At 42.1% G+C, this 25,706-nt stretch overlaps 2 protein-coding genes across 3 annotated transcripts in view; one reads left to right on the forward strand and one right to left on the reverse strand.

The window, feature by feature from the left end:
• Positions 1-1,915: 1,915 nt before the first annotated feature.
• LOC133560418 (HLA class II histocompatibility antigen, DP beta 1 chain-like) lies at positions 1,916-4,974 on the forward strand. The gene is made up of 4 exons (XM_061912901.1): positions 1,916-1,981; positions 4,150-4,310; positions 4,403-4,616; positions 4,690-4,974. The coding sequence occupies exons 1-4, from the start codon at positions 1,950-1,952 to the stop codon at positions 4,820-4,822; spliced, it is 540 nt and encodes a 179-aa protein (XP_061768885.1). The 5' UTR covers positions 1,916-1,949; the 3' UTR covers positions 4,823-4,974.
• A 6,355-nt stretch (positions 4,975-11,329) lies between these two features.
• Positions 11,330-25,706, reverse strand: part of LOC133560419 (disks large homolog 4-like) — a 30,641-nt gene continuing 16,264 nt past the window's right edge. For both annotated transcript variants that reach the window (XM_061912903.1, XM_061912902.1), the window contains 14 exons: positions 23,652-23,821; positions 23,453-23,589; positions 23,218-23,368; positions 22,867-23,135; positions 22,694-22,796; positions 22,510-22,606; positions 22,260-22,436; positions 22,161-22,198; positions 22,049-22,087; positions 21,873-21,974; positions 12,788-12,960; positions 12,552-12,661; positions 12,389-12,480; positions 11,330-12,291 (listed from right to left, as the gene is read on the reverse strand). In XM_061912903.1, the coding sequence (XP_061768887.1) occupies positions 12,185-12,291; positions 12,389-12,480; positions 12,552-12,661; positions 12,788-12,960; positions 21,873-21,974; positions 22,049-22,087; positions 22,161-22,198; positions 22,260-22,436; positions 22,510-22,606; positions 22,694-22,796; positions 22,867-23,135; positions 23,218-23,368; positions 23,453-23,589; positions 23,652-23,821 (1,765 nt within the window). In that variant the 3' untranslated portion in view covers positions 11,330-12,184. The remainder of the gene's footprint in view (positions 12,292-12,388; positions 12,481-12,551; positions 12,662-12,787; positions 12,961-21,872; positions 21,975-22,048; positions 22,088-22,160; positions 22,199-22,259; positions 22,437-22,509; positions 22,607-22,693; positions 22,797-22,866; positions 23,136-23,217; positions 23,369-23,452; positions 23,590-23,651; positions 23,822-25,706) is intronic.

A 25,706-nucleotide genomic window follows, 5' to 3' on the forward strand; every position in this document is an offset into this window, starting at 1 on the left:
TAAGTTACTCATGCCTTGGGCACTAATGCACCCCCATACCATCACAGATGCTGGCTTTTGAGCTTTGCTTCGATAACAATCTGGATGGTTCACTTCCCATTTGGTCCAAATGACACAATGTCGAATATTTTCAAAAAACAATTTGAAATGTGGACTCGTCAGACCACAGAACACTTTTCCACTTTGCATCAAGCCCTCTTAGATGATCTCGGGCCAAGAGAAGCCGGCGGCGTTTCTGGATGTTGTTGATAAATGGCTTTTGATTTGCATTGTAGAACTTTAAATTGCACTTACAGAAGTAGCGACAAACTGTATTTAGTGACAGTGGTATTCTGAAATGTTCCTGAGCCCATGTGGTGATATCCTTTAGAGATTGATGTCGGTTTTTGATACAGTGCTGTCTGAGGGATCGCAGGTCACGGTCATTCAATGTTGGTTTCTGGCCATGCTGCTTATGTGGAGTGTTTTCTCCAGATTCTGTGAACCTTTTGATGATATTATGGACCGTAGATGTGGAAATCCCTAAATTTCTTGCAATTGCACTTTGAGAAACGTTGTTCTTAAACTGTTTGACTATTTGCTCACGCAGTTGTGGACAAAGGGGTGTACCTCGCCCCATCCTTTCTTGTGAAAGACTGAGCATTTTTTGGGAAGCTGTTTTTATACCCAATCATGGCACCCACCTGTTCCCAATTAGTCTGCACACCTGTGGGATGTTCCAAATAAGTGTTTGATGAACATTCCTCAACTTTATCAGTATTCATTGCCATCTTTCCCAACTTCTTTGTCATGTGTTGCTGGCATCATTATTTGCACAAAATTTTTTTATCAGTTTGAACATCAAATATAGATAGATAGATAGTACTTTATAGCATCTTTGTAGCATATTCAACTGAATATGGGTTGAAAATGATTTGCAAATCATTGTATTCCATTTATATTTACATCTAACAATTTCCCAACTCATATGGAAACAGGGGTTTGTACCTGTATAAATACATATACAGTATATATACATATACATAAACATATACATGTATACATACAAGTGTCAATGCCCTTCCTCCCCAGTCATCCCGTTGGCAAGCAACACCATTTGTCCGGTAGGGCGAGGGTCAAGCCAACTTGTTGAGTTTATACCAAAATGGATGCATGGATGATACAGCAGAGGATTGGGAGAATGGCATGTGGTCAGATGAAACCAAAATAGAACTTTTGGTATAAACTCAACTCGTCGTGTTTGGAGGAAGAAGAATACTGAGTTTCATCCCAAGAACACCCTACCTACTGTGAAGCATGGGGGTGGAAACATCATGCTTTGGAGCTGTTTTTCTGCTAAGGGGACAGGACGATTGATCCGTGTTAAAGAAAGAATGAATGGGGCCATGTATCGTGAGATTTTGAGCCAAAACCTCCTTCCATCAGTGAGAGCTATGAATGGTTGACCAAATACTTATTTTCCACCATAATATACAAATAAATTCTTTAAAATTCCTACAATGTGAATTCCTGGATTTTTTTTTCACATTCTGTCTCTCACAGTTGAAGTGTACTTATGATGAAAATTACAGACCTCTGTCATTATTTTAAGTGGGAGAACTATGTATGTATGTAGGTATATACACCTACCTACATACATACTGTATATATATACACACACATACATACATACATATATATATATATATATATATATATATACACATACACATATGTATATATACACATACATACATACATACATACATACATACATATATATATACACACACATGCAAACACACATGCATGTGTCTCATTTCTGTTCAACTTACGAAACTCGTCTGCCTGGCAACAAGTGATTCAGATCACGTGATTGGTTGTGTATTTATTAAGAGTCCCACTTCCTCCCCAGTTAATTTGTGGTTTGGGTACTTGAGCAGCAATATGGATTCGTCACTTCAAAGCTTATGCTTCTTCTTCCTTGCCCTCTACACAGCAGGTAGGCGACTCCTAAGCGGCATAAGTTCCAAAAATGTTGTACTTCGACAAATATATTTTGAAACTCAAAAAATAAAGTTTTGATGTCGACTTAAAAAAGAAAAGAAATGCATACTCTAGGTATTTTCAAACTTTTTAAAGAAGTGAACACGGTTTTTTTTTTCAGGTTGGATTACAAGTAAGATTCACTCTGGTAGTTCTTTTGAAAGAAATATCTATTTCATTTATTTTGATATTTGAGGTTTTTCTTTTTTTAGATTCAAATTATTTGTACAGTTATAAATCTTTTTTCAGAAAAATAAAAACCACGCAAAATAAAAAATACGTAGCGTTAAATCTTTAGCAGCACCAAGCAAATAAGGTAAAGATCCCCACCATATCAATTCATAGATGTGATCGAAAATATTTGAGACGCAATACAGAAGATAAACGTAATGTTATTGATATCAGTACTACAGATACCATTAACAAAAATCGCTCATGAGGCATCTCCTCTGAATCATGCGGGTTCACATAAAGTTTGACCCCTTAAAAGGGGTGGAGGGGTCACATTAACCTTCAATCATAACCTTCACCTTAGCCCAATTCAGATTTTATCAGCAAATTTTGTAATGTTAGGACCGTCAGTGCTAAATATTATTAACTTATCATTTTCTCTGATACTGTTCTCCTCTGATACTGTTCTCCTAGCATTCAAAACAGTGGTTATTCATCCTTTCCTCAAATGACCTAATCTCAATTAGGATCTCATGCTAAACTACCGGCTGGTGTCCCACCTTCCCTTTATCTTTAAAATCCTCAAAAAAAACTGTTGCACAGCAGCTAAATTTAGCATTTAACAATCTCAGTGAACCCTTTCAGTCTGTTTTCAGGGCCAATCACTAAGGTGACAGTCCTCGTAAAAATGAATAATGATCTATAGTTAACCATGGATGCTGATGCGTCATCCATGTTGCTGCTACTTGATCTTAGCGCTTCTTTCAATACCACCGATCATAACATTCTATTAGCACATATCAAAACACATATTGGTATGTCAGACTTAGCCTTTTTTTGGTTTAACGCCTATCTTACTGACATGATGCAGTCCGTCTCCCATAACAACAAGACCTCGGAGTTTGTTAAGGTGATGCATGAAGTTTCGCTGGGTCTCTTAAGTACCTATATGTTGCCGCAGGGGGGCATCATACGTAAATATGGGGTTAGCTTTCACTGTTATGCTGCTGAAACTAGCTGTATAAAACACATGTACTGTACATTTAGAAGTTTCTCTTTACTTCATAGTGTAAAAAGAGAGATTAGCTGATTTGTATAGGATCATCATTAGTGGCTAATAATCATAATATCACATCATTATTATAATCATTATTATCATTATTGATTAAGCATCCCCTTTCTTTAAAAACTAGTGACCATTTTGAATTGCAATCAAGGTTCTTAGAGCGCACCACGGTTATGTGCTACGAGATGCTATCATTTTGTCCAATGCTACCATAAATAGGTACAACTGTGATAAATCTTTCTTTTATAACCTCATCCAAGTAGCCAAATGTTGGTGCTGTGCGTGAATACATGAAGGTGAGCTTGGATGACTTTATGAAGTCTGCGTCGAGTGAAAAGTGAAGTGTTCCATGTTGGGTTTGCCGTTCCCAGGAGAAATGAACCATTTTGCATTTTTACAGGGTGATCTGGGCTATTACACGTTTTTCTATTTAAAAACGAATTCTTGAACTTATAAGGTAAATGTGATTTTATATGAACTTTTATGATGATGTCTTTTATAACTGACAGATTTAAATGGAAGAATAAAACTGTTAATATGTGGTGTTTCAGTGAATGTGGCACTGAAACACCACATAGTGTTTATGCCACGGACGGCCCAGTATGTACGACTTTATTTGGGCTATACTGAAACTTCAGGGAAACTTTCTCATTCTATTAACGATTGAATGTTTCCAGGTTTATTAGTGGTACTTTTCATACAGTATATATATAGCATTAGACACACACACACAAAGTGAGTGAATTCTATAATGTCAATATTTGTGTGTTTGGACGGCTTCCTGCTCTATACGGCAACTCGCTGTGTGTTCAACTCAAGCGAACTGAGAGACATGCATGGAGTACATATTTTCCCTGTATAAACAAACTGGAAATGGCCTCTTTCAGCAGCACTTCTGGGAAGTTTGTTGGATACACCGAGTATGGTATCAAGACCGCCGCCTTTTGGAACGCAAACCCAGATATGATTGAACATTTCAGAAGTTTCAAGGAGTTGTACTGTAAAGGCAACGTTGATATCGACTATCAGAACGCGCTCACAAAGTCAGGTGAGAGCCACAGTAGCCTCCTGGTGGCCATGGAAAGAAAAAAAAAACGCCCAAATGTTTATACCTTAACGTCTACGAACTATGTGTTCCAGTCAAGCCTTCCGTCAGACTTCACTCGCAGTCGCCTCCCGGTGGCCCGCATAGCGCCATGTTAGTGTGCAGCGTCTACGACTTCTACCCAAAGCACATTCGGGTCACCTGGCAAAGAAACAGACAGGAAGTCACTTCAAACGTCACCTCCACTGACGAGTTGGCCGACGGAGATTGGTACTACCAGATCCACTCGCAACTGGTCTACACACCAAGGTGAGTTCTGGTCCAAACCACACCGATTATACCAGCAACACAATTTCTTCAGTAAAGTCATTTGTTTCCAAAGGCCTGGCGATAAAATCTCCTGCGTGCTGGAACAGGAACTTCTATGCACCAAATGGGGCAACACATCTCACACACCTGTCAGTCTGACTCATCAATACCTGTCGGTCACTCACCTGTCTGACTCTCGCTGTTAAGATCCGTCACTCTCCAAGTCAGAGACCAACCAGTTGGTCATTGGGGCATCAGGACTGGTTCTTGGGCTGGTCTGGCTCCTGGGAAGCTTCTTTTATTACCAAAGTAAGAGTTCAGGTAAGACTTGTGCTGCGGAAGCACTTTTTCCGCACAACACTTTTAAGTTCTGCTTTTTCTGGACTTCCCACCAATTAAACCTGATGCTTAACTGTCCGCCTTCTCCAGTCGTCGTTAATTGGCTTCATTGGATAATGAGACATTAAATGGTGGTCAAGTTGTGGTTCAAACTTGGGAGACAAACATTTTTGCAGCAAATTCCTAAAAACACAAGAGTGCTTCTGTTGTATACAGGAACTTGAACCACTGTAAACACATTGGCAGATTCTTGTATTGACATTTAATCCTTGCTAACATACAACACTAGGGTCCACACTTATGGCTTTCATAACGGAGGCGTTCCTCAAGACACCCGTTAAGTTCTCTCCCTTTTTTCGTAAAGTGATTCATGTATCTCAGGTGTTGTGTAGGTCCTTGTCTTTTTGAATGTCCTTGACCTGGAAAACACCTGATTTTTTTTTTTTGACGGTTTATGAACTTTGCTCTTAATAAATTTGCAGGAAGTGTGGGATGTGTCGTGTTTTTTTTTCATTAATCTTAAATGTCCACACACACATACACCAAGGAATGGGGCCATACCAATCCCTTTCCTACTGTGTGTGTGATCCGCCATTGCCCATAATGTTTTTTAATGCAGATCACAAACCCTGTTTCTCTCTGGCTGACAAGCAGCCAACAGTTAATTGTCTCCATATACATTGTGGAGTGGCTCCCATTAACTTTTCCCTTGGGAACATAGGTATCATAAATTATTATCACTGAAGGGCGAAGCTAAACATGCTGCACACCGAGGGCAAGCCAGGAGGCGAGTTTAGGCCCTGTCTACATTAAGCCAGAGAACTCCTTAAACTAATATTTATTTAACCTAAGCGCCGTGTCAGCCACACTAAACCACCATTTAAGGTTCCCCTCCTTGGATAATTTTTTTACACGGTTAAGTGTGCCGTGTGTTTCTTGAATCTGCGGCTCTTAGCTTTGTATAGACTCATCGATCGTTTACAAACTGATTTCGGAGAGGAAGTGACGCCAGGAAGACAGCTCCCAAACAGGAAGTGACGTCAGAAAAAAACGCGTCATAGCCAGCTTCATGAATTTGAAAACCATTCGTATACCTGATGGCAACTAGCATGCTGCATAATTATCAGATTTAATGTAATCCTTTCGACGTCAAAATATTGGATATACAGGTTTTGTATGATGTATACATTACTTAACTATATGCCCACTGTACCTGTTCCCATCAGAGTAACCACATAATTTGTATAGTGAAAAGTCATTCTAGTGTGTGTGTTCATTATAGCGTTGCTTATAACCTCAGCATGCATTTCCTCCTAATGTCACAACTGAGACCGCATAGCATTATGATGTATAGATTAGGGGCACAGCTATGTTTGGCCGCCATTCTGTAGTTTAAAATGTAGAGCTTATCATATATACCTCTGTGAGAAAAACTATAGATTTCGGCCATTTTGCAAGATATGCACGTAATCTATTAATAAAAGTAGAGTTTTGTTTTCTTCAGCCACAAAATGTGGCGGACTCGAGAGACTTTGCAGCAACTATGTCAAACAACTCCAATAAATTAGTGCAGTGGTTTTCAACCTTTTTTCAGTGATGTACCCCCTATGAACATTTTTTTAATTCAAGTTCCCCCTAATCAGAGCAAAGCATTTTTGGTTGAAAAAAATAGATAAAGACTTAAAATACAGCACTATGACATCAGTTTCTGATTTATTAAATTGTATAACAGTGCAAAATATTGCTCATTTGTAGTAGTTTTTCTTGAACTATTTGGAAAAAAAGATATAAAAATAACTAAAAACTTGTTGAAAAATAAACAAATGATTCAGTTATAAATAAAGATTTCTACACATAGAAGTAATCAACTTAAAGTGCCCTCTTTGGGGATTGTAATAGAGATCCATTTGGATTCATGAACTTAATTCTAAAAATCCATCCATCCATCTTCTTCCGCTTATCCGAGGTCGGGTCGCGGGGGCAGCAGCCTAAGCATGGAAGACCAGACTTCCCTCTCCCCAGCCACTTCGTCTAGCTCTTCCCGGGGGATCCCGAGGCGTTCCCAGGCCAGCCGGGAGACATAGTCTTCCCAACGTGTCCTGGGTCTTCCCCGTGGCCTCCTACCGGTTGGACGTGCCCTAAACACCTCCCTAGGGATGTGGTCGGGTGGCATCCTGACCGGATGCCCGAACCACCTCATCTGGCTCCTCTCGATGTGGAGGAGCAGCGGCTTTACTTTGAGCTCTTCCCGGATGGCAAAGCTTCTCACCCTATCTCTAAGGGAGAGCCCCGCCACACGGCGAAGGAAACTCATTTCGGCTGCTTGTACCCGTGATCTTATCCTTTCGGTCATGACCCAAAGTGTCCGCATTACTGAAGACGCCGCACTGATCCGCCTGTTGATCTAACGATCCACTCTTCCCCCACTCGTGAACAAGACTCCTAGGTACTTGAACTCCTCCACTTGGGGCAGGGTCTCCTCCCCAACCCGCAGATGGCACTCCACCCTTTTCCGGGAGAGAACCATGGACTTGGACTTGGAGGTGCTGATTCTCATTCCGGTCGCTTCACACTCGGCTGCGAACCGATCCAGTGAGAGCTGAAGATCCCGGCCAGATGAAGCCATCAGGACCACATCATCTGCAAAAAGCAGAGACCTAATCCCGCGGCCACCAAACCGGAACACCTCAACGCCTTGGCTGCGCCGAGAAATTCTGTCCATAAAAGTTATGAACAGAATCGGTGACAAAGGACACCCATGGCAGAGTCCAACCCTCACTGGAAACGTGTCCGACTTACTGCCGGAAACGCGGACCAAGCTCTGACACTAATCATACAGGGAGCGGACCGCCACAATAAGACAGTCCGATACCCCATACTCTCCGAGGACTCCCCACAGGACTTCCCGAGGGACACGATCGAATGCCTTCTTCAAGTCCACAAAGCACATGTAGACTGGTTGGGCAAACTCCCATGCACCCTCAAGAACCCTGCCGAGAGCATAGAGCTGGTCCACAGTTAGACGACCAGGACGAAAACCACACTGTTCCTCCTGAATCCGAGGTTCGACTATCCGGTGTAGCCTTTTTCTCCAGTACACCTTAATAAACCTTACCGGGAAGGCTGAGAAGTGTGATCCCATGATAGTTGGAACACACCCTACGGTCCCCCTTCTTAAAGAGAGGGACCACCACCCCGGTCTGCCAATTTAGAGGTACCTCCCCCGATGTCCACGCGATGCTGCAGATTCTTGTCAACCAAGGCAACCCCACAGCATCCAGAGCCTTAAGGAACTCCGAGTGGACCTCATCCACCCCTGGGGCCTTGCCACCGAGGAGCTTTTTAACTACCTCGGCAACCTCAGCCCCAAAAATAGGAGAGCCCACCACAGATTCCCCAGGCACTGCTTCCTCATAGGAAGACGTGTTGGTGGGATTGAGGAGGTCCTCGGAGTATTCCTTCCACCTATCCACAACATCCGCAGTTGAAGTCAGCAGAACACCATCCGTATAATACACGGTGTTGATAGTGTACTGCTTCCCCTTCCTGAGGCGGCGGATGGTGGTCCAGATTTGCTTCGAAGCCGTCCGGAAGTCGTTTTCCATGGCTCCCACGAACTCCTCCCATGTCCGAGTCTTTGCCTCCGCCACCACTGAAGCTGCACACTACTTGGACTGTCCGTACCTGTCCACTGCCTCCGGAGTACTATGAGCCAAAAGAACCCGATAGGACTCCTTCTTCAGCTTGATGGCATCCCTCACCGCTGGTGTCCACCAACAGGTTTTAGGATTACCGCCCTGACAGGCACCAACTACCTTGCAGCCACAGCGCCAATCAGCCGCCTCGACAATAGAGGTGTGGAACATGGTCCACTTGGACTCAATGTCCAGCACCTCCCTCGTGACATGTTCAAAGTTCTTCCAGAGGTGGGAATTTAAAATTTCTCTGACAGGAGTCTCTGCCAGAGGTTCCCAGCAAACCCTCACAATGCGTTTGGGCCTGCCAGGTCTGTCCGGCAACCTCCCCCACATTCGCAGCCAACTCACCACCAGGTGGTGATTGGTAGAAAGCTCCGCCCCTCTCTTCACCCGAGTGTCCAAAACATGAGGCCGCAAATCCGATGACACAACTACAAAGTCGATCATGGAACTGCGGCCTAGGGTGTCCTGGTGCCAAGTACACATAAGGACACCCTTATGTTTGAACATGGTGTTTGTTATGGACAAACTGTAACGGGCATAAAAGTCCAATAACAAAACACCACTCGGGTTCAGATCCGGGCGGCCAATCTTCCCAATCATGCCTCTCCAGGTTTCACTGTCGTTTCCAACATGAGCGTTGAAGTCCCCCAGCAGAACAAGGGAATCACCCGAGGGAGCACTATCCAGTACTCCCTTGAGTGTACCCAAAAACGGTGGGTACTCTGAACTGTTGTATGGTGCGTAAGCATTGTCACCCAAGCCCGTCGCCAGAGTGGAAGAGTCCAGCTCCTCTCGAGAGGATTGGTTCCAGAGCCCTTGCTATGCATCTAAGTGAGTCAGACTACATCCAGCCGGAATTTCTTTACTTCGCGCACTAGCTCAGGCTCCTTCCCCCCCAGTGAGGTGACGTTCCACGTCCCAAGAGCTAGCTTATGTAGCCGATGATCGGACCACCAAGTGCCCTGCCTTCGGCTTCCGCCCAGCTCACAATGCACCCGACCTCTATGGCCCCTACTATGGGTGGTGAGACCATTGGAGGGGGGACCCATGTTGCCTCTTCGGGCTGTGCCCGGCCGGGCCCAATGGGAACAGGCCCGGCCGCCAGGCGCTCGCCATCGTGCCCCACCTCTGGGCCTGGCTCCAGAGGGGGCCCCGGTGACCCGCGTCCGGGCGAGGGAAATCTGGGTCCTCGATATGTCTTCTTCATAAAAGGTCTTCGAGCTGCTCTTTGTCTGATCCCTCACCTAGGACCTGTTTGCCTTGGGAGACCCTACCAGGTGGCTTAAAGCCTCCGGACAATATAGCTCCTGGGATCATTGAGACACGCAAACTCCTCTACCACGATAAGGTGGCAGCTCAGAGAGGAGTTCTAAACATTTCTTCACAAAAAAAACCTCTTTAACATCAACGTTCCCTCTAAGGTACGCGCCTTTGCAATTGCACAATGCACACGCGTCCTCTGCGCACGGCAAATCTAGGCCGCGCACAAAATCGAATAAAAAGATAAGCGCATAACAGTGTGCATGTCTGCTGTCGCTCACATGTACGCCACTGAATGCTCAAGGAGTTTTGGCATTTGCTCACACATACGAAAAATTGGAGGGAGAATTGTTTAAGATCAATATTTATGGAATATGTCCTATATATATAAAAAAAAATCTAGCTGTCAACACTGAATATTGCTTTGTTGCATTTCTTTTCAGTTTATGAACTTACATTCATATTTTGTTGAAGTATTATTCAATAAATATATGTATAAAGGATGTTTTAATTGTTGCTATTTTTAGAATATTTTTGAAAAATCTCACGTACCCCTTGGCAATACTTTCAAGTACCTCCATGGGTACGCGTACCCCCATTTGAGAACCACTGAATTAGTGGATACTAGTGAACTTTAGGAAGTGTAGATGGAACCATGTTATCGCAGGTAATATGCAGATATTAACAGGAACATTAAAAAGTAGATAAGGGGAGAGGATACAAGCGGTAGGAAATGGATTGATAGATAACTATTGGTGTGTCAGCATTGTCACGGTCAGTACTGTCAGGGTTGATCAATCCGTAAATTGGTTGGGTCAATACCAACGGTAGTGTCATTATATGATCGATACGGAAGTGATTAGGTTGATGTTAAAAAAACAACTTTTTTTAATGTTTTTGTTTAAGTTTACAAACTGAATAATTCGCGGGACACAGGAAGACTTTTGCGGGGTCAATATCAACAGTAGTGTCAGTATATGATCGGTATACGGAAGTGATTGGGATGATAGTAAAAAAACTACTTTTTTTTGCTGTTTTTGTTTCGGTTTACAAACTGAATAATTCCCTGGAAACAGGAAGACTTTGAGGGCAAACACCAAAGGATGTATTAGTAATAGACAGTCGTGTTGGCCTTTGTTTAGATGTTGGGTACTATTGAATTTGTTTTTCTCAAACATTTGTGTGTAATACAAGAAAATAGAGAACTAGTTTAAATATTGTTATTGTCAAACTGTAAATATCACTCACCTTAAATACATTTTAAAATGTAGTTTACGTGTAATCGGTATCAGTAATATCGTCCGATCTCACTCATTGATAGTAGGTATCAAATTTAAGATGCATAACACCTTGATCAGAACATCCATGTAATGAATAAATGTGCACCGCTTGTGTGAAAGAAGAACAAAGTGATAAATTAATTACTTTATTAAACTACAGTCAGTCAAAGCCACTCTTTGTTGATCCATGTTGGAAAAGAGTAAAAATGGACAAAAATGGCTGCTTGAAGGACATCTGAAGTCCTTTTTCTCATTTTGTCTCCATTCACACTTAATAATAAATAATGTCCAAACTTTTAAGTGCTGCCAATAGAAATTCTGCAGCATCATATTGTCACTCAACAAGTCACCACCAGAGAAACTCATTATTCCATTTAATCGGACTCATTGTCATCATTCGCTCACACTTATTCAGCAGATGGGAAGCATGGGAAGTCATTAGTATTTAGCATTAGTTCAGGTGGCGGAGCCGTGACGTGACCACAGTGTTGTTGCTGCACAGAAGGAATTGAGGGAGGAGAAATCCAGACATGTCAAGGAGAGGGCAGGATCCCATAGCTAAAAAGGCTCCATTTGAGCCCTCCCCCAATGCTTTGGTCATGTGATCAGGACATGACCATGTTTGTGGTGGTCAAAGCAATGCATCGCGTGAAGTGAAAGCCCTGAATTCACTGTGTGTGTGTGTGTGTGTCTGTGTGTGTGTGTCTGTGTATGTATGTGCGTGCGTGCGCACGTTTGTTTAAGCCCCATAGTTGTATTTACAGTCACACGCACGCACACCCACACACGCACACAACCCATGTACAGCACGATTAAATCAATCCATAAATACAATAAATAAATAGGATAATATAAACATGTTAGATAAATTCTATAAGTGTTATGATACGGATCTGATCACACAAGCCCACTCCCGCCCTGTGTCGCCGTGGATACACCGTCACGAAAACAATATGTGCAAGGAGGTGGGGGTGGGAGGGGTGACCAATCAGAGCCTGTCGCGGGTCAACACCCAAATGTATGGACCACTCTGCTCCTCAATGACCACTTTGACCTGGTGGTAAACTTCCTCGAAGGTGTCCCCGTGCACGATGGCTGCATGTACGCACACAAGTACACAAATACATGTTAGTGCCTTGAAAGTCTCTCTGTCTCGCGCACACGCAAACACAGGAACTAAACACTTATTTACCAGTAAAACACTCAAGGAAGTCCTGTTCCATTTTAATGGCTCGATCGAGAACTTTCCTGGCTTGATCCTCTGACAGCCGCTTGTTCAGATCACTGCACACACACATGCATGGACACAATTACAATATTTACTGGGTCGCCATTTTGCAAGTGACCTGACTCACAGCACATTCTCTAGAGATCGTGGTCTGATGAAGATGGCGATGGGATGAAGCTGAGCTGCCTGCAGCCTCCTCACTGCGTTGGCCGACACATCCAGGATGCAGTGCTTGCCCTGCGCGCACACATACGCGCACGCACACACACACGTACATGCACACACACACGAACACACACAATCTGAAATAGCCCACCAAAGGCCTTTCGGCCAAGTGGAGACATGGCAACCAGAGCGCCTTACCTGTTGGGCCACTTGTCTGACGCTCTGCACCGACGTGCCGTACAGGTGGTTGTTGTACTGTCCTGCCTCAATGAAGTGATGCGACTGAATGTCGCGCTCCATCTGTTCTCGCGATGACACAAAGTGGTAGTCCCGCCCGTCCATTTCGTAGTCCCTGCGAGGGCGAGTTGTATCTGCGGAGAAATACAGTTCATTTCAGTTTATTTCGAACATGCATACAATACAAATACAATGTAATGCATCACATATTTCAAGTTGTTTCATTACAGCACGTCCGAAAAGGAGTAGGAAGAAGCTGAGCTTATTTAAACCTACCCCTTTTCATATCATAGCAGTTTCATCCCATTTCTCTGTTCTCTGTTCGTAACAGAACAGTGAATAAATAAATATACTATAAGTAATTAAGCAAATATTAAATACATAAATAAGTAATATACATATAAACATGTACACAATAATTAAAGTTCTCATAAATAAAAAGTTAAGTAATTTATGGCTCCCAGATGTACATCTGCGTGGTGTCTGTGCCTTATAATTAAGCATATTTGTAAATAAAACCCCAGAAGACAAACTCATTTTGTATTTCTGGCAGTCAACCCCTGAAGATCCAATCACAGAATTTAGAGAAATGAGAGCTGGGCGGAGCCTGAGAAGGACCCTACTTATTGGCTGATGCATTATATAGTGAACCACGTGCATGTTGCAAACTTGTTTTTTTTTAAAAAGAACGCTGAGGGTCAAAAAAAAAACAAAGAGCAGCTAAAAATTTCATAAATATTGGTTGAGCGTATTCAAGACCTGTTTTGCAGGCCAGTTGTGGACTAACTTTGGACACGCAAGTGGCTGTTTTTCTTCTAAACAGGGTCCATTTTCCTTTTTTTGTGTGTATACTTTCGCGAGGCGACGTGTGTTACTGTTCCGTGTATTCTAAGCAGAGACATAGTTTGTAGTTTTTGGATTTATATTTTTGCTAAATCTTTGTGTAATATATGGCGATATTACATACAGAGTAGCAATCTAAATTAGTTTTTCAAAATTTGAGTGTAAAAAACATTTACCTGTGGCAATAACATTTATTTTCTGCAACAAAATACAAACTGGCGGATGATTTGATGCAACTTCTGACTCTCAACAATCTATGTGTGTGCACGGACAGCTCTCGTGCTTAATGATAAATACAGGTGAATAAACACGACGTCTATTCCGGTTCACAACTTTTAATCAACTGCTGCACAGAGGAAAAAACAGAAAAACACCTTTTCCTTCCCGCCCATCAACACTGCACATGCGTTAATCCAGTATATGGAGAAATATGTTAACAATCTCCCTATCTTTTATAAATAAAAAAAATAAATAACACATGTTTTTTGAGAACAAATACATGTCTTTTTAAACAACAGAAACAATACAATCAACTTAGGTAAGAACCCATTTTCCTTCACTCGATCCTTTCAAAAGCATCAAGGGTGATGCCCCCTTTTGTACCTAATGAAGCATCGCTGAATACAGTTAGGTTTAAAGCATTATCATTTCCCAAATGTTGACATTTTAAAGTCACTTTTTCAACTTTCAGTTTACAAACTAACTTATTAGTATGGTGAATTGATTGCACAGTCGCATTCTCTAGACTAGATGCCAGACCACAAGAATCAAACATTACATCAGGTCTTATCTGTTTTGCAACCCAGAGTATCTGTCCTATTTTTGATATGAGTTGTTCTTTTTCTGTTTCATTAAGAGGAGCATCTCTTTCTAGAGCACGGACTGGCTGTAAGTGAATGGGGTGCAATTTTTCAATGTAGCTGTGCTGACACAACTGTACAGAATCATTAACAGTTTCAATATCTGTTTCCAAATAGCAGAAATTGTCATGTTCCTCGCGTCCCACTTGGAACCCAGACTTCAGTTTAGGGATCACATTTTCTGAAAAGTTTGATGAGCCTGCCCACATAAAATCATCTATAAACCCCGTTTCCATATGAGTTGGGAAATTGTGTTAGATGTAAATATAAACGGAATACAATGATTTGCGAATCCTTTTCAACCCATATTCAATTGAATGCACTAAAAAGACAAGATATTTAATGTTCAAACTCATAACATTTTTTATTTTTTTTGCAAATAATAATTACTTAGAATTTCATGGCTGCAACATGTGCCAAAGTAGTTGGGAAATGACATGTTCACCGCTGTGTTAAACCACCTTTTCTTTTAACAACATTCAATAAACGTTCGGGAACCGAGGAAACTAATTGTTGAAGCTTGGAAAGTGGAATTCTTTCCCCTTCTTGTTTTATGTACTGCTTCAGTCGTTCAACAGTCCGGGGTCTCCGCTGTCGTATTTTACGCTTCATAATGTGCCACACATTTTTGATGGGAGACAGGTCTGGATTGCAGGCGGGCTAGGAAAGTACCCGCAGTCTTTTTTTTACAAAGCCACGCTGTTGTAACACTTGTCTTGCTGAAATAAGCAGGGGCGTCCATGATAACGTTGCTTGGATGACAACATATGTTGCTCCATAACCTGTATGGACCTTTCAGCATTAATGGTGCCTTGGGCACTAGTACACCCCCATACCATCACAGATGCTGGCTTTTAAACTTTGCGCCTATTACAATCCGAATGGTTATTTTCTTCTTTGTTCTGGAGGACACCACATCCTCTGTTTCCAAATATAATTTGAAATGTGGACTCGTCAGACCACAGAACACCTTTCCACTTTGCATCAGTCCATCTTAGGTGAGCTCGGGCCCAGCCAAGCCGGAGGCGTTTCAGGATATTGTTGATAAATGGGTTTGGCTTTGCATAGTAGAGTTTTAACTTGCACTTACGGACGTAGCGACCAACTGTAGTTACTGACAGTGGTTTTATGAAGTGTTCCTGAGGCAATGTGGTGATATCCTTTACACATCGATGTCGGTTTTCGATGCAGTACCGCCTGAGGGATCAAAAGTCCGTAATATCATCGCTTAAGTGCAGTGATTTCTCCAGATTGTCTGAACTTTTTTGATGATTTTACGGACCGTATATAGTAAAATCCCTAAATTACTTGCAATAGCTTGTTGAGAAATGTTGTTCTAAAACTGTTCGACAATTTGCTTACAAAGTGGTGACCCTCACCCCATCCTTGTTTGTGAATTACTTAGCATTTCATGGAAGCTGCTTTTATACCCAATCATGGCACCCAACTGTTCCCAATTAGCCTGCACACCTGTGGGATGTTCCATATAAGTGTTTGATGAACATTCCTCAACTTTATCAGTATTTATTGCCACCTTTCCCAACTTCTTTGTCACGTGTTGCTGGCATCAAATTCAAAAGTTTAAGATTACTTGCAAAAAAAAAAAAAAGTTTTTTAGTGTGAACATCAAATATGTTCTTTGTAGCATATTCAACTGAATATGGGTTGAAAATGATTTGCAAATCATTGTATTCAGTTTATATTTACATCTAACACAATTTCCCAACTCATATGGAAACGGGGTTTGTACATGACATGCAAGTACACCCGTCACTGTGTTTTTATCATCCGGCCAATAAAATACTGCTGGGTCTACCTGTGACACTTTACCACCTGTGCTCAGCACGATTTCCTTCACCTTGTTGTACCAATAGAGAGATGCATCAGCAAGCCCATACACACACTTCTTTAGTTTCCAAATAACCCCCTTACAGTTAGCTTCTGGAGGAGGGTTGACATAAATGTCTCTCGACAACTACATACCCTGTAAAAAGGCAGACTTGATGTCCATAGAATGGACTTTCCAATGATTTTGACAAATTACACTTTGCAATAGCCTTAGAGATTCGGAAGCACAGGTTGGTGAATATTTTTGTAGATTTTTTAAATTAAGTTCTTCAAATCGTTTTGCTACAAGTCTGGCTTTGGATACAATACCAGTGTCACTTTCTTTGAGACTACAACCCACCTAGTGGAGATACACTTTTGTCCTGTATTTTCAGTCTCTTCAAAAACATTATTGCTTTTCCAGCTTTCTATCTCTGCCTGTTTGGCTGCATATGTCTTTTGTTAAGAGTACATCAGCATCCCAGACAGCTGACTCAGTGTTAAGATGCTGTACACATGACATGTCAACAGCCTCTTTTAGTCCAGTACTGCCATCAGGCTCAATATGCTGCATATTATAGCAGTTTTTATAGGTTCCCGTTGCTTTACCTGCTCTACTGAGTACTTTAGCCTTACATGTTACACTTCTATCTCTTTTCATGAAAGTTACAATCTCTCTTAACTTCACATTAAGAGCTGGGACAAGATTATCACAGGCACTGTGATTCATTTGAGGTGCATCACTTTGAATTACACCTTCACTTGTGTTTCCCTCTCCATCACTGTCATGTTTACTTTAACCGTCTGTGTTTCTTTCATTATCTGAGCTACATGATGGTCTGTGTAAAGCATCTGTGTCACTATCAACGGTTATGTTCTCTTCATGTTTTTCACAACCTGTTTCAGTGTGAACATTACTATGTGTAATTTCCCTGTCTTTAATCTGTGTGCATATTAAGTCGTGAGTGATGAACTCTAACTAGAATACCTCAATGTCTTACAATCACAACAGCTCCATCTTGACCAATCACAACTCCTGGTCCCTTCCACTATCTCCTCGTTTATAGTAAACCATTTTTCCTGTCTCATATTTTTCATCTGTGTATCTAAGCTGTTTTCTTAATGCCCTTCTTATCCTCGCTGAACATTCAACTTCAGTGAAAGCCTTCCTTGAGGCATGCAAAGCTGATATGTGTTCTCCTACTCTTGTGCTCACTGTAGTGCCCTCTAGTGCAGGTAGTTCATTTACCGATACATTGGGAAGGTAAGGATTTTGTCCAAATACCAGTCGATGTGGACTATAACCATGTACACTGTGCATACAGTTCTTAGCCATTAAGGCCCAGTCCAAGGCAGTGCTCCCTTTTTCCTGTTTAACTTTCTGGACGATGTTTGTGAGAGTGTCTGATTATGACGTTCCAACAGTCCGTTGCTCTATGGGTATCTGCTGCTTAAACATCACTGCCCTGTCGTTTTCTATGTCTAACGTAGTTCCTGCCTTTTTTAATGATGTTTTACTCAGCAGGAATGGAATATCGACTTTGACAACATCTGTCTTAATGTTACACTTTGTCCATCCTATTTTAGCAGGTAGATGCACTTTTCTGGTGGAATAAATCACATTTCCATCTCCAAAACGAAACGGTCTGTTGCTAGATCTTTCTGAACTTCTGAGCTTATTTACCTGCTTTTCATTGAGATTATCTACAAAACTTTCAAGCCACTTTTCTCCACGCACTGTGCGAGTGCAGGCGGTGTCTATGATTGCTGAGCCTGCTGCTTCAGTCATAAAAATCTCAGCTTTAGACTGGGGATCATTTGTTAACAGCGTGATATTAAAGGCCTACTGAAATTAGATTTTCTTATTCAAACGGGGATAGCAAGTCCATTCTATGTGTCATACTTGATCATTTCGCAATATTGCCATATTTTTGCTGAAAGGATTTAGTAGAGAACATCAACGATTAAGTTTGCAACTTTTGGTCGCTAACAAAAAATCCTTGCCTGTACCAGAAGTAGCAGACGATGTGCGCGTGACGTCACCGATGTGAGGGCTCCTCAAATCCTCACATTGTTTATAATGTGAGCCTCCAGCAGCAAGAGCTATTCGGGCCGAGAAAGCGAAAATTTCCCCATTATTTGAGCGAGGATGAAAGATTCGTGGATGAGGAAATTTAGAGTGAAGGACTAGAGATATAAAAAAAAAAAGTAATAAAAAATAGGCGATTGCATTGGGAGCGATTCAGATGTTTTGAAACACATATACTAGGATAATTCTAGGAAATCCCTTATCTTTCTATTGTGCTGCTAGTGTTTTAGTGAGTTAAATAGTACCTGATTGTCGGAGGGGTGTGGCCACGGGTATGTTTACGCCAGTCTCTGAGGGAAGTCACAAAACTGCAGCAGGACAGAAACTCCGCTGATCTCCGGTAAGAAGCGACTTATTACCACACGTTTCTCACCGAAAACTGCCGGTTGACATGTAGTCGGGATCCATGTTCACCTGACCGCTCCGATCCACAGTGGAGTGTTTTAAGTCTCGTCTTAAGACCCACTTTTATTCTTTGGCTTTTAACACTACGTGAGTTGTGTGGTCCTCTGTTCTCTGTTGTCCTCTGTGTTTTTTATACACTTTGATTTCTATTTTACTGTTTTAATTGATTTTACCCTTTAGAATAGTTTTTAATCATATTTGTTTTTATATTGTTTTTATTGGTATTATATTTATTTATTTTTTGTTTTTATTCAGTCATTGGTGGAGCATAATATATATATATATATATATACTTTTTTTTAAATTTTATTTTATTTATTTATTTTTTTACAATTGCTTTTAACATGGCTGTGCAGCACTTTGGAAACGTTATTGTTGTTTAAATGTGCTGTATAAATAAAGTGGATTGGATTGGATTGGATAAAGCTTCACCTCCAGGAATTTTAAACAAGGAAACACCGCGTGTTTGTGTGGTTAAAGGCTAAAAGCTTCCCACCTCTATCTTTCTACTTTGACTTCTCCATTATTAATTGAACAAATTGTAAAAGATGCATCAACACAGATGTCCAAAATACTGTGTAATTGCGCGATGAAAAGAGATGACTATTAGCCGTAAGTGGTGCTGGGCTAATATGTCCCCTCCAACCAATAACGTCAAAAAACACGCGTCATCATACGCGTAATCATTCTGCGACGTTTTCAACTGGAAACTCCGCGGGAAATTTAAAAGTGTAATTTAGTAAACTAAACCGGCCGTATTGGCATGTGTTGCAATGTTAAGATTTCATCATTGATATATAAACTATCAGACTGCGTGGTCGGTTAGGTGGGTTAGTAGGCCTTTAACTGCATCCAAATTGCATTTCGTGCTTTTTGTGCGGGCAGTCCTTTGCCCAGTGGCATATGCTTTGACACACCGTGATCGTTTACCGTACTTATCCAGTGGGTTTATACCCGGTAACGGCGTCACTGATCTTTGTTGTCCACGTTGAAACGGTGTGTTCCTTCTTCCTCTCAATTGTGGCTGTTCTGTGAGGAAAGCTGCATCCCGGTTCAGTTGTATCTCGCTTGACGTGCCCGTTCTTTTACCTCCGAATATCCGTTTGAGAACTTCATTAACGAAAATCTTAGCTCCGTGTTAGCCGTTAGTGCCAGCTGCCTGTCTTTCTCATCGAAGCAGGCTGTGTCAAGTTTGAAGGCTAACACCGCATCAGGGAGTGTCATATTGTACATTTTCATCCGGTTGTAGCGCTGTTCAAAGTCAATAATATAGTCCACCATTGAAACGGAACTATTTTTGGTGATGCGGTCGAAGTACGTGTACGCTTCGCATGCGCGATCATTTTCCTCTTTCAGGAAAATGTCATCCAGTTTTGCAAATAATGCCGTCATACCGTTCTCATTGTCCAAGGCCTCCGCAGATATCTCCATTGCGATTTCTCTGGCTCTCCCTTCAAGTCCCAAAGCCACAGCCAGTGCTTGCTTTTTCTTATAGAGTTCTGTAACCCACATCCAAATGTTAACTTCATTTTTCCAGCACTTGTAGGGCATGGACTCGTCAAACCTCGGCGGTATTTTATAGTTTGCAGCTATCCTCAACCATCCTCTGCTACCAATGTTAAATACAGGTGAATAAACACGACGTCTATTCCGGTTCACAACTTTTAATCAACTGCTGCACAGAGGAAAAACCGGAAAAACACTTTTTCCTTCCCGCCCATCAACACTGCGCGTGCGTTACCCCAGTATCCCGCCTATAAACACCGCGCATGCGTTAACCCAGTATATTTCGTGCATTTCTAGAGAGGCGACTTCGGGGGACTATCAGCGAAGTGCGCCGAATAACTATTTATTCATGAGAACTTTAATTATTGTTTATATGTCTTATAGTAATTTATGTATTTATTAAATTGTTTATTACTTACTGTATGATAATTGATTTACTCATGAATGAGAATGAGAATCAGCACCTCCAAGTCCGAGTCCATGGTTCTCGCCCGGAAAAGGGTGGAGTGCCATCTCCGGGTTGGGGAGGAGACCCTGCCCCAAGTGGAGGAGTTCAAGTATCTAGGAATCTTGTTCACGAGTGGGGGAAGAGTGGATCGTGAGATCGACAGGCGAATCGGTGCGGCGTCTTCAATAATGCGGACGTTGTACCGATCCGTTGTGGCCAAAAAAGATAGACAGACAACTTTCACACTAATAACCAACCAATTGTTTTCATAAAATACCCAATATCACTGAAAAATATTTTTTATTGTTTGTGCTACGGCGCCATCTTTTGGACGTGTTTGTTCTCTGCAGGTGCGGGAGCGTTGAAAGTGTACTTTCTTTTTTGTACCTCAAACTGGAAGTATTCGTCCATAGCGTTTTTCCTTGAATGGATTCTTCATTCATCACACCAAGCAACGTTTGTCAATTTTACAACATATCTAAAACAATTCATACTCACTAAACCGTCCCATTTGTGATGTCTGTAGGAGTGTTTTCATGCATATCTGTACCTGCTATGGTAATGTACTCATGCTAGCGTCGCAACATTAGGGCATATGCTAAAACGTTTACAAGTGTCTGTATTAGTATTATCAACTCACAATGGCATTATTTTTGTATCGTTTAATTCTTGTAAATTTACCAAAACGTCACTTTGGTGTTATTGAGTCTGTTTAGCTGATTGGAGAGCCAGCAACAGCAGCTAGTGGGTCCATGACAATGATTTCTGTTTTGTTTGATCAGCCGTTTTACTGGCACAGTTTGGAAACTAAGTAGGTAGATAAAAATGTATACATTTCATACCGGTATATATTTGCGGCTTACAGTGCAGTGCAGCTTACTGTATGTGTTATTTCTTCTCAAATTTGGTGGTGCAGCTTAAATACCGGTACATTCAATATCCCAGAAAATTGCGGTAGTATAGGATTTCTTTTAAATAGTATGTACAAAAAAATATCCCCCAAAAAGCGACACTGTAGTGAAGCCACATTATTTGAAGCGCAATATGGCGAGTGTCACCCGTACTCACGTGGGACGCAGGAGCCAAACTTGTCTGGGAAGTCAGTCAGCAGATCGTCGTTGACTCGGTCTTTGGTCGGCCCCAGGATGATGACGGGTCGGGCGTAGTCCACTGCGGATACATGAGTCCCGTTTCAGTTCCACCTCTAACATGCAACTAAGCAGCTAGGGAGCCTCTTAACTAACCTTCGGTCTGTGTGACTGCCTCGTAGCTTTGAACAAAACCTGCAAAAAGACATCAAAAACAAAAAAACTTTATTGCCTCTTCCTTATCCCCCTCTTCCTCATTGCAACTCACCTTTGCTCTTCATTTGTGACCACTCCTTCCTTTCCACCCTGAAACGCCCGCACACATGTCAGAAGGTTGCAATAAAAATGGGAAGACTGCGTGCGTCACCTGTGTTTGGAGGGGATGTATCCCAGCTCCTCAAGCTCCCCCTGCTGGTTAACCCGTCTGGCCTGCCACCACTCGTCATCTGAGCTGTCAATCACGTGAAGCACCTCCCCAAAGTTGAAGTCCAGCGCTTGTGACAGGACACCGCAGTCCCACGTCTTGTCGTAGTCAAACAAGGCCCTGCAACGCACATTCGTGGTCAGAGCGCCTAGCGGTTGACTCCCTTGCTGTGCGATGGCGGCAGGCCTCTAACCTGACGTAAAAGCTGCGGCTAGCGCGCAGAGTTCCTGGCGAACTGATCATCATCTGTTCGCGTAGGTCGTGGATCTTGGCTTCGAAGCGTCCGTATTCTACACAAGACCACGATTTATTTTAAATAAACTCTTAGCTAAATATTTGAAATTTGATGAAGTGCTTGTGTGTGTGCGCGCACTCACCCTCTGGTCTGTATTGTGTTACTATAGTAACGGTTTGACCAGCGTTTTTAAGAGCGGCTGCAGCTTGTTCATGTGTGGCAAATCTGAGATCCACACCATTTACCTACACACATGCACACATGCAGCAGTGAGTGGCTGCATGCATTTTGGCCACAGTCAAACATCGTACGTACGCTGAGTATCTGATCCCCCTTCTGGAGTTCTCCGCTGAGATCCGCCGGTCCTCCGGCGAGAATAAAGGAGATAAAGATTCCTTCGCCATCCTCGCCACCCACAATGTTGAACCCCAGACCACTGGCACCGCGCTGCACGCACACGCGACGAGGCTCCCGACCGTAGTCATCCTCTCCCATCATGCCGCGGTGAAGCGGCGAGTAGCGCTGCGGTGACGGCGGCGGTAGGGCTTGCGGGTAATCACACATGTAGTCTGGCTCCATGTAGGCTGCAGAAATAAAAGGAGGTTGAGATGTTTCCCCCTGTTTTCTGTTTTGCTACAATTTGCATGCTAGCTGCACATGACGTACAACTGGTGAGGTCGGGGGGGCTGAATCGATCTGTCGGGTGGATGTAATGGGAGGTGGGCGTGGCCACCTTCAAGTAGACCACCTCGCCTGTGTTCTTTAAAGCTGACACAGCGTCTTCGTGCAGAACGTCCTCCAGAGACAAATGGTTGACCTGGGTTGGGGTGGTAGACAAACGGGAAGAGTATGAGAAGTCAGGTTAGGCGGGCGCGGAGGCTTTGACTTTCACATGATGTACCGCCAGGATCTTATCGCCTATCTGGAGCCGACCGTCCCGCTGCGCTGCTCCACCTTCAATGATCTTGGTGACGTAGATGCTGTTGTCGCCCGGGACGTGCTGGTTCCCAATCCCACCAGCGATGCTGAAGCCCAGACCTGAATAGGACAGAAATGGATCACTTAACTGGTCGCGTTAAGTTTCCTCGAGCCTTCCTTACCTTTGGGTCCTTTCATCAGTTTGATCTTCGTCACATGTTCGCTCGGTGGGCGTCGCCGCAGAACATACAGCCGGACAACAGGCCCCGCCTCTTTTAGGGCCTCTACCGCCACGGAGTGAGTGACCTCACGCACATCCACGTCGTTGACAAACACGATACTGTCGTTCACCCTGAGAATTAATGTGTGTTCCGAGTGTGTGAATGTGAGTTTAGGTATACACTTATGATTGAATGTGTGCGTTTATGGACATGAATGTGGGTTCGAGTGTCCATGTACACGTGTTTGTGAGTGCATACTAAATGTGCGTCTGTGTGAACGTGTGCATGTACAGTAGGGGTGTGGGAAGAAATCGATTCTAATTTGAATCGCGATTCTCACTATGTGCGAATCAGAATCGATTCTCATTTTTAAAAAATCTTTTTTTTTTTTTCTAGCAATCCAACAAAACAATATGGAGCAATACCATAACAATGCAATCCAATTCCAGAACCAAACCTGACCCAGCAACACTCAGAACTGCAATAAACAGAGCAATTGAGAGAAGACACAAACACGACACAGAACAAACCTAAAGTAGTGAAACAAAAATGAATATTATCAACAATAGTATCAATATTAGTTATAATTTCAGCATAGCAGTGATTAAAAATCCCTCATTGACATTATCATTAGACATTTATAAAAATAAAAAAAGAACAATAGTGTCACAGTGGCTTACACTTGCACATGATCTCATAAGCTTGACAACACACTGTCTCCAATATTTTCACAAAGATAAAAATAAGTCATATTTTTGGTTCATTTAATAGTTAAAACAAATTTACATTATTGCAATCAGTTGATAAAACATTGTCCTTTAAAATTATAAAAGCTTTTTACAAAAATCTACTACTCTGCTCGCGTGTCAGCAGACTGGGGTAGATCCTGCTGAAATCCTATTTATTGAATGAATAGAGAATCCTTTTAAATCGGGAAAAAATCGTTTTTGAATCGAGAATCGTGTTCAATTGAAAAAAATCGATTTTGAATTGAATCGTGATCCCAAGAATCAATATTGAATCGAATCGTGGGACACCCAAAGATTCGCAGCCCTAATGTACAGTAGTCGTCCCTTGCCACATTGCGCTTCAAATTGTGGCTTTACTATGGCAGATTTTTTTAAAGCATATTCTATGATTTTTGGTCTATATTATGCACTTCCAAGCAATAACATTCCCAAATGAACTAAAAATATTAAAACGACACTGGTATTGGCCACTTAACCCAATTAGAGCATGCTGTTCAGTATTATAGCCCCTGATTGGCTTAGCCTAAGACAGCATCCAGTCCTGTTTTTACTAGTGTAAATAAAGGTGACTATGTGGGTGTTGTTTCATGTCTATAAGGCTCTCACAATGTTAATAAAAAATTTGAAACCTTTTTTTATGCTCTAACAATGAAAACATCCGATTTATAGTTAATAATTGCTACTTCGCAAAAATGTATTTATCGAGCTCAGATCCAGAACAAATTAACCTTGATAAATGATGCTTTACTGTTGAGCATTTGAGTGTGTGAAAATATGTTTGTGAGTTCAGGGGTGTGAAAGAGAGTTTGTGTATCTATGTGAGTGTACAAGTACATCTGCATTGCTTTGAGTGCTTGCACGTGTTTGTGCGTATGTGTGAGTGTAATTGCATGTGCGTGAGTGTGTGATTAAATGTTCGCAAATGGGTGTGCACCAATGTGTGTACGTGTTTGAGTGGGTGCTTGAGTATAATTGCATGTGCATGTATCAAGTTTCAAGTTTATTGTTCTTCGGTCAACAAACAAACAGTTATACATTCATAAAATGAAAAATGAAAAAATGTTGCAGACCGAGAGCGTTTAGGCTGAAGTTGAAAACTTATTGCGCCTAACCCTATAAGCAATGTCAAGTACAAAATAAATATAAACTTCCGAAAAATTTTGAAATGTCCTTTGCACAACATATTGTGAATACCCATTATACACAACATGAGTGTAGTTCAATTAAATATACAGTAAAGGCATGTGAAATATCCTTGCACACGTAT

The sequence above is a fragment of the Nerophis ophidion genome, linkage group LG10 (assembly GCF_033978795.1).
Source record: "Nerophis ophidion isolate RoL-2023_Sa linkage group LG10, RoL_Noph_v1.0, whole genome shotgun sequence".
Classification (NCBI taxonomy): domain Eukaryota; kingdom Metazoa; phylum Chordata; class Actinopteri; order Syngnathiformes; family Syngnathidae; genus Nerophis; species Nerophis ophidion.